The 17,559-nt window shown below is 41.2% G+C and overlaps 1 protein-coding gene across 4 annotated transcripts in view; it reads left to right on the top strand.

Annotated features, from left to right (window-relative positions):
* The window catches only part of ZNF410 (zinc finger protein 410), a 40,059-nt gene that overhangs the window by 19,890 nt on the left and 2,610 nt on the right, over window positions 1–17,559 (top strand). For 3 of the 4 annotated variants that reach the window (XM_081100332.1, XM_081100333.1, XM_081100335.1), the window contains exons 6-11: window positions 4,095–4,245; window positions 4,965–5,146; window positions 9,787–9,876; window positions 10,336–10,461; window positions 11,400–11,540; window positions 13,002–13,129. In XM_081100332.1, coding sequence (XP_080956458.1) covers window positions 4,095–4,245; window positions 4,965–5,146; window positions 9,787–9,876; window positions 10,336–10,461; window positions 11,400–11,540; window positions 13,002–13,129 — 818 coding nt within the window. The remainder of the gene's footprint in view (window positions 1–4,094; window positions 4,246–4,964; window positions 5,147–9,786; window positions 9,877–10,335; window positions 10,462–11,399; window positions 11,541–13,001; window positions 13,130–17,559) is intronic. The other variant, XM_081100334.1, reaches the window with a different exon arrangement.

The following is a 17,559-nucleotide window of genomic DNA, read 5'->3' as shown; positions in this document are numbered from 1 at the left end:
AGGGAACTTGTGATTTGGACTCTGGGAGCCTGAGATCCATACCTGGTGCCATTGTTTACTAGTTCCCTGCCTGGGGAATATAATCTTCCTTAGCTTCAATTTTCTGCTGTTCAGAACATAGAGGTCAGGTAGCATATCTGATTAGGTTGTTATAGAGATTAAATAAGATTCTATCTGGGAAATGCTTTATAATCAGCAAAGCATTGTGTGGATGTTTTTATTACTCTCAAAATATGTTACTTTGAGATAGCATAACAACTATCTTATATGCTTGAGTATAAGGTGAGTCCAAATCTACACTAATAAAAGAGAAACATGCAAATTAAACATCACTCTGCCACACCCACAAGCCATGCCCACCAGCCAATCAGGAGTGAGTATGCAAATTAACCCAACTAAGATGGAGGTGGCCACAGAGCTGGAGTGAGCAGGAGGCTTGGGTTGCCCCCAGCGATGGAGGAAGCCAAGCTTCCTGCCTGACCTGGCTGGCCCTGGGCTCCATTCAAGGCTACAAAGTTTCAATTATAGAAGATAAATAAATCTAGAAAAAAAGGAGAGGCTGGGAGCTTGGGTTGCCAGGGGGCATGGCCAGCCTGAAAACGGCCATCAGCCCTTCACCCAGGCTGGCCAGGCACCCCAGCGGGACTCCCCCACCCTGAAGGGGCTGTGGGCAGCCTGAAAACAGCCCTCAGCCCCTCACCCAGGCTGGCCACACCCCCATGGGTTGAGGGTCCCCACTGGGGGGTTGATCAGCCTGAAAATGGCCCTCAGCCCCTCACCCAGGCTGACCAGGCACCCCAGGGGGACCCCCATCCTGATCTGAGGCACCCTTCAGGGCAAACCAGCCAGCCCCCACCCATGCACCAGGCCTTTATCCTATATAATAAAAGGGTAATATGCAAATTGACCCTAACAGCAGAACGACTGGGAATGACTGGTCACTATGACACACACTGACCACCAGGGGGCAGACGCTCAATGCCAGAGCTGCCCCCTTGTGGTCAGTGCGCGCCCACAGCGGGAGCTGTGCTCAGCCACAAGCCAGGCTGCCGGCTGCCAGCACAGCAGTGGTGGCGGGAGCCTCTCCCGCCTCCTCAGCAATGCTAAGGATGTCCAACTGCAGCTTAGGCCTGCTCCCCGCTGACAAGTGGACATCCCCCGAGGGCTCCTGGTCTGCCAGAGGGATGTCTGACTGCCAGCTTAGGCCCGATCCCCTGGGGAGCGGGCCTAAGCCAGCAGGTGGACATCCCCTGAGGGGTCCCAGACTGTGAGAGGGTACACGCCGGCTGAGGGAACCCCCCCCCCCCCCGAGTGCATGAATTTTTGTGCACCAGGCCTCTAGTATATGATAATCTTCCATTTTCTCAATAAAATGGTTGCCTAAAAGCCTTTTTTGGGGGCTATTATGTATTTTAGGCATGTAGATAAAATTAAACATTGTAAATTGCTATTTGCTAAATGTGGTTACACACACATTTTAGATTATATGAAACATTAATTTAATATTGCTTTTTACCCAATAACGTAATGAAATTTCATTCAATATTTTAATACATTTAAACAAAAACCTTTGTCATTACTGAAGCCACGTTGTGAGTCCTGTAGCACAGTTTATCAAAGCACATCATCTTTACACTCATCTAAGTTGATGAAGACATTAAAATATTTTAATTTTGCATTGGCTGGTGTTTCTCAGTGGTTAGAGAGTCGACCAGCATAGCAAAGGGTTGCAGGTTAGATTCCTGGTCATGGGCACACCTGGGTTGCAGAATTGATCCCCAGCCCCAGTCGGGGCATGGGTGGGAAGCAACCAATTGATGAGGCTCTCTCACATCGATGTCTCTCCCTCTCTCCCCCTCCCTCCTTCCCTTCCTTTCTCTAAAAAAAAATCAATGGAAAAAATATCCTTTGGTGAAGATTAACAACAACAACAAAATTTAATTTTGCATTTGATACTTATATCAGGGTAGGCAAAGGTCCATGGGCCAAATACCCACCTGTTTTTGTAAATAAAGTTTTACTGGAACACTAGCATGCCAATTAGTTCTACAAATCGTCTATGGCAACTACCATGACAAAGTTTAGTACTTACAACAGAGATCATATAGCCCTCATAGTAAAAAGTATTTACTATCTGGCTCTTTACAGAAAAAGTTGACTGATCCTTGCTATGTATGATAACCTCACTGGAAATTGCATCCCAAATGCAAAGACCTGCTGGCATAACCGTAGGAGATTTAAAGTGTTTACAGTTGTTATCCAGCTTCTGCAATATGAGGTGTTGAATTTCTTTGTCTTTCTTTTTGTTTGAACCAGTTCATCAGGTGACCTCTAAATATTCAAAACTATCATTGTTGAAGTCATTTTAAGCTAATCTGTCTTCTGCAAACAGTACTCCCCCCTCCCCCACAAAACACAGTAATTGAGGGAGCAAGCACTTCTCTAAGGGAGTAATTTTATAAGGACTCAAAATACAAGGCAACTCACTCTTTGCTGAGGGATTTTCTTCTGCTTTATAATTATATCATTGTGTCTACAAAATTGAATGCACAGAGCCCCAACTGTCACAGGCTTAAATCTCTGGATTAGCCAGAGGTTTCTACAGACCTTTCATTAGAAATTAATTAGTGGAGCTTTGGAGTTGGGAAATTTCCTTTGTGGTGTGTGCTGTTTAAATTTTACCCATGTACAGGTATTGCTTTTTCAATTAAACAAATAAAAAGAACTGAGACAGTATTTTAAAAGAGAAAGTTAATATTAACTAGCAGAAGGCATCTTAGCTTTTACTTTGACCTTGGAGCAATTAGTTTTATGACTAGCATTGATGGAGTACAGGAAAGCGAATGTAGGGCAGGAAGATAATAAGATTAATAGATGGGACAGACACTACCTTTGATCAACTGTCAAGTTCCAAGGAGTGTGATAGGAACAACATATGTACCCAACTCTTGTCTTTCTAAGGTATGTATGAGTGGAAAGATAAAGTCTTTATGTCTATAGCAGAATTAAATGAATGTTTTTCTCAATTAATGTCCAACTATGTCTAAAAGGATAGGAGCACCACCTGCTACTTTGGAATATAAATAATTTTTAATTAACTGATTTATTTAAATTTAAGGAGGTACTGCAATGTGTGCTTCTCTCCTCCTTTTATTCTGTTGAACAAAAAACTTCAGTAGATATTATCTCTCTCTTGTACAGTGTGGTTAGAAATTTTAAAATCTGCTGAGTTTTTGCATTCTTAACCCATTGTACGCCATAAGCGTCTGTAGACACAAGCGGCAGACCTTCCCCACACGCCATGTAAGTCTATTAAAAAAAAAATATTTTCCCTAATTGGCAGCCCTGACCAACTTTAAAGTCATTTTTCATAAGAATTTTCAGCTGGAAATATTTAAGAACACCCGAATTATGAGTAATATATTTATTTTTATAATATTCATTGCAAATTGATTTTTTAAATTAAATTCAAAATATTGTGGCGTGTGGAGATGGTTTTCCTTTTGGACGCGTGGCAGTTGACTGGTTAAAACTTTATAACTGAAGAGGGATGGTACAGAAAATTAGAAGGTGGCTGTTACTCTGTAGAATGATAGGAATAGCCAAATTGACTTCAGAAGATTGAAATGTAAGAATGGCCATCTACAAAAGAAATTAACTACTGTAAGCCCAGAACTATGCCAGAATGGCTGTTCCTCCTTAAAATACAAGTTTTTGTTACCTATGACTTTAAGTCATCTTCTGTAGCACCCCACTCTGGGTGTTGATATACCTGTCTTCCCACCAATCTGTGTAATACAAAATAGGCTTAACTCTGCTTTTTGATACAAAACCATTTTTGACATTTCTTAACATTTGCCAAGAGGCCTAGTCTATGCAACAAAGCATGATGGCTTTGGCAGTTTTTAGCGTAAGGGGATGGGCATGTGGAACACTCTCACTTCTTTTGTTAAATGGATATGAAGAGTTGGGGAAGAGGAAGATAGGTATTTGATAATTGATCACTAGGAATAAAATATAGGAGTTTTCTTGTTTGAACCAAAGTAGCTGAGCAGGGTTCTTTCCTGGATTACAAATATGTGACTCTCTTATAGGAGAAAACGTCCACCTTGGTTCTGGTGATGGGCAACCCAAAGAATCGGGGCCCCTTCCTCAAGCGGAAAAGAAGCTCAAGTGTACAGTTGAAGGCTGTGACCGGACATTTGTGTGGCCAGCTCACTTTAAGTACCACCTCAAAACTCATCGGTGAGCAAAGCTGAGACTCCACACTTGGAGCCAAAGACATTGATGCTTTCAGAGGAACTTGTACCCCCAATTGATAAATTAATGGAAAGCAAGGGCTGCCACTATTTGTGGTTAAGATGTCTTTTGTTCTCTAGTAGAAAGATCATCATTGTCTCATTTATCTCATTCTTGGCACATATTTAATAAGACATTTGGCATCTAAATGAGCTGCAGCAAGCGTTCTCAAACCTCATTATAAATATAACTTCTTGGAGAACTTAAAAAGAATAATGCATAAGCTTGGGCCCCACTCTAAACCTATGAAATCCATATTTTGAGAAGAAGGGCCTGGGCGTCTGTAGTTTTAACAAACTTCAGGTAATTTCAGTATATCCAGGTTTGGGATTTACTGTCTGCCTTCAGAGTCAATAGGAGCTTTGACTCGTCCTCTCTAACAGTAAGCATTTTTAAAAATATATATATTTCATTGATTTTTTACAGAGAGGAAGGGAGAGGGATAGAGAGTTGGAAACATCGATGAGAGAGAAACATTGATCAGCTGCCTCCTACACACCTCCCACTGGGGATGTGCCCGCAACCAAGGTACATGCCCTTGACCGGAATCGAACCTGGGACCTTTCAGTCTGCAGGCCGATGTTCTATCCACTGAGCAAAACCGGCCAGGGCAACAATAAGCATTTTTAAGTATGGTTGCTCATGCGTGTTTGTTTGTTTTTCAGAAATGACCGCTCCTTCATCTGCCCTGCAGAAGGCTGTGGGAAAAGTTTCTATGTGCTGCAGAGGCTGAAGGTGCACATGAGGACCCACAATGGAGAGAAGCCCTTTATGTGCCCTGAGTCTAGCTGTGGTAAGCAGTTCACTACAGCTGGGAACCTGAAGAACCACCTGAGGATCCACACAGGTGTGTGCAACCCTCACCTTCCCATGGACAAACTGTTTGGCTTAGTGCTGGCTTACATATACTTAGGAAAGGCTCTGAGGTGGAAATAGAGGCGAAGGTTGTTGCTAGAACTATGAAGATGGAATTTCTTTATTTCAGATTCCTCATGGTACGTCAATTCATTCAGTAACGTTTCTTGAGCTTTCACCTGTGTGTGAGGAACAGACAGTGTTAATTTCTGCCTCTAGGAGCCTAAAGTGTAGAAAGGAATATAAAACCTCTGACAGCAATGATATGATGAGAAATGGACAAAATAAGTCTTTCCAGATAATTTTGAACATTATACAACTGTAATTTGGGCATGAATATTGAGTCACAGAAACCTTACAGAGCCTTTTCTAGGCACTGAATGGGGTAAGATGGGGGAAATACAAAGGTGAAGATATAATCCCTGACTTTGAGGAGCTTGCTTGCTTGTTAGGGCCTCACAGCATGAGAAACAGAATAGAGAATTAACTTGTCTGTGTCAAACAACATGTTCATATCAAAGTGGCAAAATAAAGATACCCTGACTCTCAGTCTGAGAAGGAGACATGAGGGGATAGCTGAAGGATAGGGTGACTTGCCAAGCCATTGCCCAGCATGTGCTGAGTCTCTTGCCAGAGCTTACTCACTGAACTCAGATCACTGCCTCGGGATGTGTAACTCTTCTCTACTTTCTCGCCACTTCCTTTGTCTCTTCCTTGTTCATTCTTGCATTACTAACATGGCAGCAGGTATGATTAAACGGCATTTTAAAAGTCCAAGCTGAAGTCACATTTGTTCCAGGCGTGATCCCCTCTAGATTGACATTACCATTGGCTGTGTTTCAGGGCAGAATAGCTCTGTTCTCAGCTCGTCCTCTTTGAAAGAGGAAACTATACTTGCTCCAAGAAAGCAGTTTGAATTAAAAAAAAAACCAACAACACTAAGAAAAACATCTAGCTGAACAGATTAGGAAAGAAGTAGAGTTCACCATGCCTTATTGTTAAGTACAGTGACTTCAACCTTGTGCTGCTCACCTTCTTTGTAGCTTTTCGTAAAACTGAACATCTTAAAATGCTTTCTTTTACTTCAGAGAATGACCTGATTTTCTCTCTTTATTCTAACTTTTACTAGCTCTCCCTTGTTAATCTTCCAGTTGTTCACCAGTATCAGAACTTCCAGCTTCTTTCATTTTCACTCGGTGTGCTCTCTCATCGAATTCCCAGGCCTTAATTCAATCACTTCTCCCAGGATGACTCACAGATCCGGGTCTTAATAATTAATATAATAGTCCTGGCTGGTGTGGCTCAGTTGGTTGAACGTCATCCCCGTGCACTGAAAGTTTCCTGGTTGATTCCTGGTCAGGGCACATGCCTGGGTTGTGGGCTCGATCCCCAGTAGGGGGCATGCAGGAGGCAGCCAATCTATGTTTCGCTCTCATATTGTTGTTTCTCTCTCTTTCTTCCTCTCTTTTTCTCAAAATCAATAAAAAAAATCTTTTAAAAATTAATATAATAATAAAAGTTAGTATTTATTGAGGTAATTTAATATGTGCCGAGCACGTGTGTGTGTGTGTGTGTGTGTGTGTGTGTATCTTATTTAATTTTCACGGTAACTTTATTCAGTACATACTGTATTTATTGATGAAGAAACAGAAGATTAGAGAGTTATGTAACTTGCCTAACATTACGCAACTAGGAAATGGCAGAGCTGCTAGTTTTAATGGCTTACTAGGAGAACTTACTATGCCAGGCACTATACTGAATACTTGTGGTATCTCATTTAATCCTCAAAATAATATTTTGAGATTGTATTATGTTCATTTTATAGATAAAAAACTGATTCTTGGAGCCACCCAACCAAAAGGTTGCTGATTTGATTTGATTTCTGGTCAGGGCACATACCCAGGTTGCGGGTTTGATCTATGGTTGGGGCACTTAGAGTAGGCAACCAATTTCTCCCTTTCAAATCAATAAACATATCCTCTGTTGATTAAAAACAAACAAACAATATTAATTCTTAGAGAGGTTAAATATCTTCCCCATACTAGTAAGTGGTAGTGCCAGGATTTGAACTCAGAGTTAAGTAACTCATGCTTTAACCGTAATGCAACATTACCTTTTAAGCCTCCTCTTCTCCTTTGTACTTTATCTCCGCAAAATCACCACCCTCTCAGTGTCCAAATAGGGAGGCTGTGTCTATATCCGAGGCAGCTTGATGCAGAGATTCATACTACTCGATTCTGTTTTCTAAATCCTCTACTTTAAGGTTATATTAGTTCATCTCATTAAACATTTAATCTTATTTATTACTAGAATTTTCAGTTTTTCTGACATTTATTCATATTATTATATTATATATGTGATATTGTTCAGTCAGCAACTTTTTGAGTACCTAGCATTCTGGGGTAGATGTAAGTACACAAATATGCTTTCAAAAAAGTTGCAGTCCACAGGAATGTTATAAACATAAAGCTGTGTGGCCCTAGCCGGTTTGGCTCAGTGGATAGAGCGTGTCCCAGGTTCAATTCTGATTAGGAGCACATATCTTACTTGCTGGCTCCTGATAGGGGCTTGTGCAGGAGGCAACCAATCGATGTTTTTCTCTGTCTTTCCCTCTCTCTTCCACTCTCCCTAAAACTCGATGGAAAATATCCTCATGTGATGATTAACAAAAACAAACAAACAAACAAAGAAAAACACCACATAAAGCTGTGTGGTGCAGTCTGAAAGAACAGGATAATCTAGAGCAGTAGCCCTTCCTCCTTCAAGGCCAGCTCCTGTGTTATCACCATGCCAGCCTTACTTGCTGAGTAGGAGAAACTCACTCTTATGTTTCTCCTTTATTCTCACACAACCACACTCACAGCACTCTGACACCAAATGTGTGGGTTTTCCCGCACACCAAGCAATTCTCTGCAACAAGATGTTAGGAACCCTGCATCAGCAACTGGGATTAAAGCAGTGGTTCTCAACCTTCCTAATGCTGTGACCCTTTAATACAGTTCCTCATGTTGTGGTGACCCCCAACCATAAAATTATTTTTGTTGCTCCTTCATAACTGTAATTTTGCTACTGTTATGAATTGTAATGTAAATATTTGATATGCAGGATGTATTTTCATTGTTACAAATTGAACATAATTAAAGCATAGTGATTAATCACAAAAACAATATGTAAGTATATATGTGTTTTCCGATGGTCTTAGGCGACTCCTGTGAAAGGGTCATTCGACTCCCAAAGGGGTCGCGACCCACAGGTTGAGAACCCCTAGATTAAAGACTCAATGTTAGAACAAAAGAGTCTCCTGGTACCCTTATCCATAAGAATTGTAGGAGCTCTGTGTGAAGAACCAGGGCCAGAGACCAATGTATATATTTCTTATTATTTCTCACTTGCCGTTTTCTGAACTTGCCCTGGGCACTCTCAGTTTCAAGGCTCTGCTTATGCTATTCCTTGTGCCTGGAATTTCCTTCCATCCTTGTCATCTTTTAAGACCAGCTTAAATTCAGCTTCTTTAAAAAAATTATCACAATCAGTGTTTCTTCCCTTTCTAAATGCTTATAGCCTTTTTTTTGTACAAGAATTTACATTGAAGTTATTTATAAATACATTTATCTCTCTCACACTAGTCTGTGACCTTTAGAGGATAGAGACTACATCTGATTTTTTTCACTTTCTATTTTGAAATAATTATAGACTTACAGGAAATTGCAAAAATAGTACAAGGAGTTCTGTGTGTGCTTCCCCCACTTCCCCAGAAAGTGGCATTTATACAGTCATAGTACAGTATCAAAGCCAGGATGTTAACAGTACTGTCAGTCCACACACAGGCCTTACTCACAGTTTTTACCATGCATGTTTGATTTTTAAATAAGATTGTAGAAAAAAATTACAGAAAAGCAGAAAGAAAACAAATCATCTATAATACCACTATGAAGATATCTACTTTTAACATAATTTATAGATTTTTTTTGTGTATCCTTGACTAAACATGTTTTTTATTTGTTTTCTTTTTAAATATGTTTTATTGATTTTTTACAGAGAGGAAGGGAGAGGGATAGAGAGTTAGAAACATCGATGAGAGAGAAACATTGATCAGCTGCCTCCTGCACACCTCCTACTGGGAATGTGCCCGCAACCAAGGTACATGCCCTTGACCGGAATCGAACCGGGGACCTTTGAGTCTGCAGGCCGATGCTCTATTCATTGAGCCAAACTGGGTAGGGCTATTTGTTTTCTTTATAAAATGAGAAAATATAATATCTACTTTATAACTTTAAAAAATCTATACTTTTTAATGGATCTAGAAACTGATTCTTAAAGAGAATTGGTACATAAGTTTAAAATCCTAGCGGCACATATTACATACTGTAATCTTGATGTCCTCAGGGGGGATGTGGTCACTAAAGAAGGTAGGTCAGTGCAGTTGAGGGTCAGCTCTTGAGCCAGGAGGGAGAAAAGGGCAGGGCAGTCTGGTGGGCTGTATCCTAGCAGAACATTGAGAGGTGACATTTGCTAGATAGCCCAGCTGAAATTATATAGCCTGAATTAAAGAAATCAGAAACAGAAAACGGTTGGTGGGAAAAGAGAGAGTTCACCAGAAGACTGAGTCTTTATCTCATTTTCTGTTTCTAGGAGAGAAGCCTTTCCTTTGTGAAGCCCAAGGATGTGGCCGTTCCTTTGCTGAGTATTCTAGCCTCCGAAAACATTTGGTGGTTCACTCAGGTACTCCGATCATTGTTCAGAACCCCCAGGGTGAATGTTGAAGACGAGGAGAGTGGTGGCAGGGAATCGGATAAGGTGATATTGTGAACCCAGGGTTGGAGTCCTTGAGGATGGTACATATCCTAGAGGTCTGTGGAGGCCTGTATCTGAAAAGGGAAGTAAATACTCTGTGTGGCTGCCGTGACCTTATAGCAAAGATGTTTTATGAAGGCACCAATGGGTCTGGAAAGGACTGGGGCCTGGGAACAGTGAGCATGCTCAGTCTTCCTGGGGTACTTTTCCTGCCTTCTTACTGAAGCCTGAGAGGCTGGGGAAGGTGGGAAGTGGGAGAAGGAGCAGCCTCTAACGTGATTTAACATTCCCTGGGCTTCTCCATCGAGGCCTTGAGTCTATTTTCTGGTTGTCAGGAATGTACCTTGTCGTTTTGGCTCCCTTGTCTTAACCTGGTCCCTGTTTCAGGAGAGAAGCCTCATCAGTGTCAAGTCTGTGGGAAGACCTTCTCTCAAAGTGGGAGCAGGAACGTGCACATGAGAAAGCATCACTTGCAGATGGGAACAGCTGGGAGTCAAGAGCAGGAGCAAACTGGTGAGCAGAGAGGGTTTCTTGGAGTGCTGTTTCTTCTGGCCAAATAACTGGCATGCCTGGTTATCTGGAAATTTTCTGATTCTGTTTTGGGAAGAGACCTGGTCTCATTTGATGGGCTAGTGGTTTCTAAATGTAGCTATACAGTAAAACCCTTTGCAAGCTTTTTAAAAAATACATATATTTTTATTGATTTCAGAGAGGAAGGGAGAGGTGGAGAGAGAGAGAGAGAAACATCAATGATGAGAGAGAATAATTGATTGGCTGCCTCCTGCATGCCCCCTACTGGGATCAATCCTGCAACCCAGGTATGTGCCCTGACTGGGAATCGAATTGGCAACCTTCTGGTTCATAGGTCGACAGTCAACCACTGAGCCACAAGCTTCTAAAATATATACAGTATATTCATATTGTCTACTCCTCCCCCTAAACAAAACAACCTGATAGTGAGATTATTTGGAAGTAAAATCCCAGAATCTTGTAGTTTTAAAACTTTCCTGAGTGAGTTGGATGGTAACTAGTGCTGATCCATGAACCAGCATTTGAGTATCACTGTGATAAAGATTTCTGTATGACAGGAGTTTAAGCATATTTTACTTATCAGTCATGACTCCCTTTTTACCGTAAATTTGATACTTTTTGTTATTATTCCTTTTCCATGTCTTTCCTTAACCAGTTCTTTCACTCCAAACGCTCCTTTAAGGGCATTCATCCTATTTTATAAGCTAATTATCCAGCTCACAAGCAAGGGTATTTATTCATAAGGCTGAACCCTTTCCTTGTAGGCTTATTCTTGCTTTCAAAAGTAGGTGAAATAGGAGGTGGTATCCAAGATGCAGGTTAATTTTTAGTTCTGAAAGATAAGGCAAGCTTCCTGTGCAAGAGTGGGGACCAGGTGCAGCCTTGACTGCTGTATCTCTCACATCCTGTTCTCTGTGCAGCTGAGCCACTAATGGGCAGTGGTTTGCTTGAAGAGGCGTCAGTACCCAGTAAAAACCTGGTGTCTGTGAATCCCCAGCCCAGCCTTGGTGGAGAGTCCTTGAACCTACCAAGTACCAATTCTATCCTAGGAGTTGATGATGGTAAGAATTTCAACTCTCCTTTGTTTGGGGAAAGTGGGCTGCACTAGAGACTAAGGAATGGGGTTGTCTCCAAAATGGAGGTTTTAGTTTCGTTTCTTGTGAGTGGCTGTGGTATGATTGAGTAGCATTTGTGTTCTTTGTCTCTGGGGTGGATAAGTGAACTTGTAAAAAAAAAAATTTCATTGAAAAGATGTAACAACAGAATAAAGAGAAAAAAAATTTAACAAGATTATCCATAATCCTAGCATCCTAGCCCAACTATTTCTATTTTTCCTATTGCAGTTATGGAAGAACTTAACTTTTAAAACATTTAAACAGAACATAACCAGGTTTTACAGAGGAGATATAAAGCAATTTCTCCATACCATCAAAAGCCAAATCTTCAGGAGAAAAGAAAGGGCTCTCTAGGAAACAGTTGCTTCTCTCTGGTGTAGAAATTTCACCCAAGTTACACAGGCCAGGCCCTCTTCTCTGAAAAACGTAACAGGTGAGGTCAGCATGCATTTATTCAGTGCCTATTCTATGCCTGGCACCATGGGAAAGATTAAAAAGTAGAAGACAGGAACCTTAAAATCTAGTTGAGAAGTCAAAACTTACACATGGGAAACAGAAGATAGTACTAAGCAAATGTTAAATTACATGGTATAGTTAGGAAGAGCAGTATAAGTTTAAAAAAGCCACTAAAATAAACTGAAATTTGAAGCCTAAGTGGTTTATGCATAAACTATTTCCAAAAGATCTTCATGGTGATATCACTAATGAACATTTAGTAAGTCTGAGACCTGTGTTTTAGTTATTCATATCGTACTCAGTCAGTTCGGGGCATAAGCGACCATATCTGTGTGACTTCTCCATGGAGCCGACAAGGCCTTGGAGTGCTCTACCCCTTACCCCTCCTGTTTCATGAATGATACTGTGGCTAACTGAAGCAGGAGGCACAGACATCGCATGGAGGTACTTTGCCAACCTGAAGGAAGAACGTCGTAAGGGAGGAAGGGACACAGAGTAGGAACTTTGAAGTGAAGCTAGGTTTAAGTTCTTGACCTGCACACATTGTGCTCTTTGTATCATTGGTGACTGCTTTAAGGGTCACCTCTGGTTTCCTGATTTGCCTGCCTAGGCAGCTTTTGTCCCGTTTCCTACACAGTGTTAACCCAGTTAACAGTGTTAACCCAGTTAGCAGTGATAAAGCCATATTATTCTAAATCAGCATATTAAAAACTGGTCAGCTCCTACATCAAGATTTTTTCCCTTTTCTTCCCATTCCCCTTTTGTAATATGGTACTTTCCAGGTTCACTGATAATGATTATTAGATAAGAGTTAATTTGGAAGAAATACAGGAACATGGGATTCAGTGTTTCAGGGGACAGTTTTAAAATTCTTAATGAGAGGCTTGATAAAGTAGGTAGGTATTTGTGGATTCACTTTTTGTTGAAACATTTTTTTCTGCTGTTTCACAGAGGTGCTTGCTGAAGGATCCCCACGTACCCTGTCTTCAGTGCCTGATGTGACACATCACTTGGTGACCATGCAGTCAGGGAGACAGTCATATGAGGTTTCTGTCTTAACTGCCGTAAATCCACAGGAGGTAAAATGGTTTCTTGCCCTTGTTTTGTTCCCGTGGAAACTAATGTAGAGAACAGCGGTTCTCAACCTGTGGGTCGCGACCGCTTTGGCGGTCGAACGACCCTTTCACAGGGGTCGCCTAAGACCATCCTGCATATCAGATATTTACATTACAATTCATAACAGTAGCAACATTACAGTTATGAAGTAGCAACAAAAATAATTTTATGGTTGGGTCACAACATGAGGAACTATATTTAAAAGGCCAAAAGATTGAGAACCACTGGGGTAGAGAGTGATTAGGAATCTAGTTCAGAGGATTTGAAAAATTCTCCAATTTCAACTTCCCAGAAGCTTTGAATAGAATATCTTCCTTTAAGCTCAGAAAGGAGCCTGAGTGGTAGGGTTTCCTGAATTGAGAACTTGGTCAATTACAGGTGAGATTCTGAGTTTTAAATTTCTGTATTCACATGGCTTAATGAATATCTGCTCCTTCTGTTTTCTGCCTCACTATGAGATGAGTTTGCTTTTTACAAAGAAAATAACATCCTTGGACAAAGTGGTACTTAAGCAAAAAAAAGTACTGACAAATAATTTTTTAAAATTATTGTTCATTTTGATAGGGTCATATATCTAGGAGATACCAAGCTGAACTAACTGGTCATATAGAAATGTGTTCACTGGCTTATTGAATGAGAACCATCATCTAAATTAAAGAGTTTTAAGATCATTAAGAGCAAAGATGTGTCATTAGAGACCAAGGCTAAGATTGCTCACACGCTCATATTCCCAATTACTATGTACAGATGCAAAACTTTGATAGTGAAGAAGGCTGACAGGAAAAAAATGGATTCATTTGAAATGTGGTGATGGAGAGCTCTTATGAACACCCTGGACCCCCAGAAAGATGAACAAGTGGGTCCTAGAGAAAATTAAGCCTGAAATATTGCTGGAGGCAAAATGACAAAACTGAAGTTGTGCCCTAACCGGTTTGGCTCAGTGGATGGAGCGTCGGCCTGCGGATTGAAAGGTCCCAGGTTCGATTCCAGTCAAGGGCATGTACCTTGGTTGTGGGCACATCCCCAGTAGGGGGTGTGCAGGAGGCAGCTGATCGATGTTTCTCTCTCATCGATGTTCCCAACTCTCTATCCCTCTCCCTTCCTCTCTGTGAAAAATCAATAAAATATATATTAAAAAAAACACACAAAAAAACGGAAGTTGTCCTACTTAGGGCACATCTTGAGCAGGCAGGGTTCTTTGGAAAAGACAGTAATGCTGGGAAAATAAAAGGCAGCAGGATAAGAGGAAGACCAAACATGAGCTGGACAGGCTCCATTAAAGAAGCCGTGGACTTGAGTCTACAGGAGCTGAGCAGGGCTGTTGAACATCACGATGTTCACTAGGAGTTGGAGCTAATTCAGTGGCACATAACACACATGTCCACTGGTTCTTTCCTAAGTTACCTTCTCCTGGTTATTGCCTTGGAACATGGCTCACCTATATAGCCTTCCTTTATCTATTTTATCCTTGTTTATTTTAAAATCTTTATTATGGAAGTGTTCAAAGAGTATAGAGAGAATAGTATATCTTTTATAGTTGGTTGGTTTGAATTAGGATTCAAACAAGGCCCATACATTGCATTGCTTAATAATTCTTAATTCTCTTTAAAATAGTTCCTGCCACCCACCACACTTTTTTTTTTCTTTTCCAGTATGGTTATCTGTTTCAGGAATTGGGTTACTCTGCCTATAGAATTTCCGATATTCTGATTTTGACTGATTGATTCCTTTTGTTATTTAATATATTTTTCTATTCACAGATTTTCTAAAAGCTGGTAATTACATTTAGAGGCTTGATTAGATTCATGCTCCTCCCTAAACCCCACAAGAATATTTCATAGGTGGTACTCTTGCTTCCTATGACATCTCATCAGGAGACACATGATAATCAGTTGTTCTCCTCTTACTGATCTTAAGATTGACCAATGAATCAAGTAAAAACTTTGGCAGCCATTACTGATCATGGCCTAATCTATTTTTATATTAGAGCTTGCAAAATGGTGATGTCCTAATTCTCTTTTTCCCCTTGCTTTTCTTTTATAAAACAAGTACTTTTTCTCACCAACTATTGGGTTGCTCTGAAAGTCAGTTTAGTCTTCTCTTCTACAAATTATTACCTGACATACTAATCTGCAACACTCAACCTTTTTTTATATTTGAAGCTTTGGAGCTTTTCTCTCCTATACTGTTAAATACTTTTTTTAAAAGTTTTTATTTTATTTTACTTTACTTTTTAAATGTTTTTATTGATTTCAGAGAGAGGAAGAGAGAGGGAGAGATAGAAACATCAATGATGAGAGAATCATCGATCTATGCCTCCTGCATGCCCCCTACTGGGGATGGAGCCCGCAATCCGGGCGTGTACCCTGACCAGGAATCCAATCATGACCTCCTGATTCATGGGTCAATGCTCAACCATGGAGCCACACCGGCTGGGCAAAATACTTTTTTTTTTTTTAATTGAAGCACTCCAGGCAACACCAAACTAATGCCAGATGTATAAAATCATAATTCAGTCAACATATATTTCGTACTTAATATGTGTGAGGCACTGTACTGGGTACTAGTTGTACAGTGTAAATAAAGTACAATGTCTGCCTCAAAGAATTTACAGTCAGAATTGGGCCCTCTACCTTTTATAACTCCATAACTATGTAAATGGTGTCCCTGGAGTGGTGCTGTACAGAGAAGTTAGAATGGGAAGGGTGAAAGATCAATAACTGGCAATTTTTATATGCTGTAGTAAGTGCTAGTCTTGGGGGAAGTCAGGGAATAAGTTTTAGTGTTTTCTTGTTTTTTTGAGTTCAGAGAGGAAGGGAGAGGGAGAGATAGAAACATCAATGATGAGAGAGAATCATTGATTGGCTGCCTCCTGCACGCCCCACACTGGGGATCGAGCCCACAACCCAGGCATGTGCCCTTGACCAGAATCGAACCTGGGACCTTTCAGTCCACAGGCCAGTGCTCTATCCACTGAGCCAAACCGGCCAGGGCAAGTTTTAGTGTTTAAGTTGAGATCTGAGGGATGATAGCAATAATCTTGATGGATAAGTGGGAGGGGTTGGAAGGAAATAATAGGCATAAGGATAGCAATGTGTACTAAGGCAGAGGATGAGAGGGAACAGGGAACTATGGAACCACAGAGGGTTGAGTATGATGGGAGCTGGAATGGAAAAATGGGAACAGGAAAGATAAGCTGGCCCCTGTCTTGCAGGGCCTTCCAGGACCTGATTGTATCCTGGGGGCAGTGGCAGCCACTGCAGTTTTAAATGAGGTATGTTACGGCCTGATGTGTGTGTGCAGGAAGGCCAGTAATAGTGCATTTATTCTCTTGAACCTGGGCACATGGGCCATGGAATTGACTGCAGAGTGTCCATGTCCAGGTGATGCCCACTTACAGCCTCAGGCAGACACAATAGCACAGGCCACCTAAGAAACACACACTAAGGATCTATAGCGACCTAAGTAACTAGTTTCATAATGGAAGACCCCAGCACTTAATAGAAAAGTGTTAACACCAAGTGGGAAGTGTTGCCCTTAGATGTAGCTAAAAATCCTGTACTATCACTTTTTCCTCATGGGTCCTTGTATATTTATTAACACACTAGAGCAGTGGTTCTCAACCTTCCTAATGCCGTGACCCTTTAATACAGTTCCTTATGTTGTGGTGACCCCCAACCATAAAATTATTTTCGTTGCTACTTCATAACTGTAATTTTGCTGCTGTTATGAATCGTAATGTAAATATCTGATATGCAGGATGTATTTTCATTGTTACAAATTGAACATAATTAAAGCATAGTGATTAATCAGAAGAATATGTAATTATAAATGTGTTTTTCAATGGTCTTAGGTGACCCCTGTGAAAGGGTCGTTCGACCCCCAAAGGGGTCGCGACCCACAGGTTGAGAACCGCTGCACTAGAGGCCTGATGCACAAAATTTGTGCAAGAGTAGGCCTTCCTTCCCCCGGCTGCCGGCACTGGCTTCCCTCCAGCACCCAGGCTTCCCTCCGGCTGCCGATAGGCACCCGGGACCCAGGCTTTTCTCCGGCTGCTGGCAGGCACCCAGGACCCAGGCTTCCTTCGCAGCCCCAGCTTCGTCCAGAAGATCATCTGGAAGGACGTCCGGAAGGACATCTGGTCTAATTGGCATATTACACTTGTATTATTATAGATTACCTTTATTACCTTCACCATTACCATTATTGCCTTCCTCTTACAACACTGCTCACCCCTCCTTTTCCTTTCTCAGGGTAGGCTTATCACACCCTCCAGTACCTTAGTTGTTTTCAAGCTACAAGCCCCCAAGGCTCCAGCCTTAGTCCTCTTCCTCATCCAAGGTCTAGGTACTAACTGACCATTCCTCCAGTCAGTGAGGAAGGTTGATTCCTT

Source organism: Myotis nattereri (assembly GCF_964212035.1).
Source record: "Myotis nattereri genome assembly, chromosome: 1".
In the NCBI taxonomy this organism is placed as follows: Eukaryota; Metazoa; Chordata; class Mammalia; order Chiroptera; family Vespertilionidae; genus Myotis; species Myotis nattereri.
Note: the sequence above shows the minus strand (reverse complement) of the source record. Positions and strands in the feature narration are given on the sequence as shown.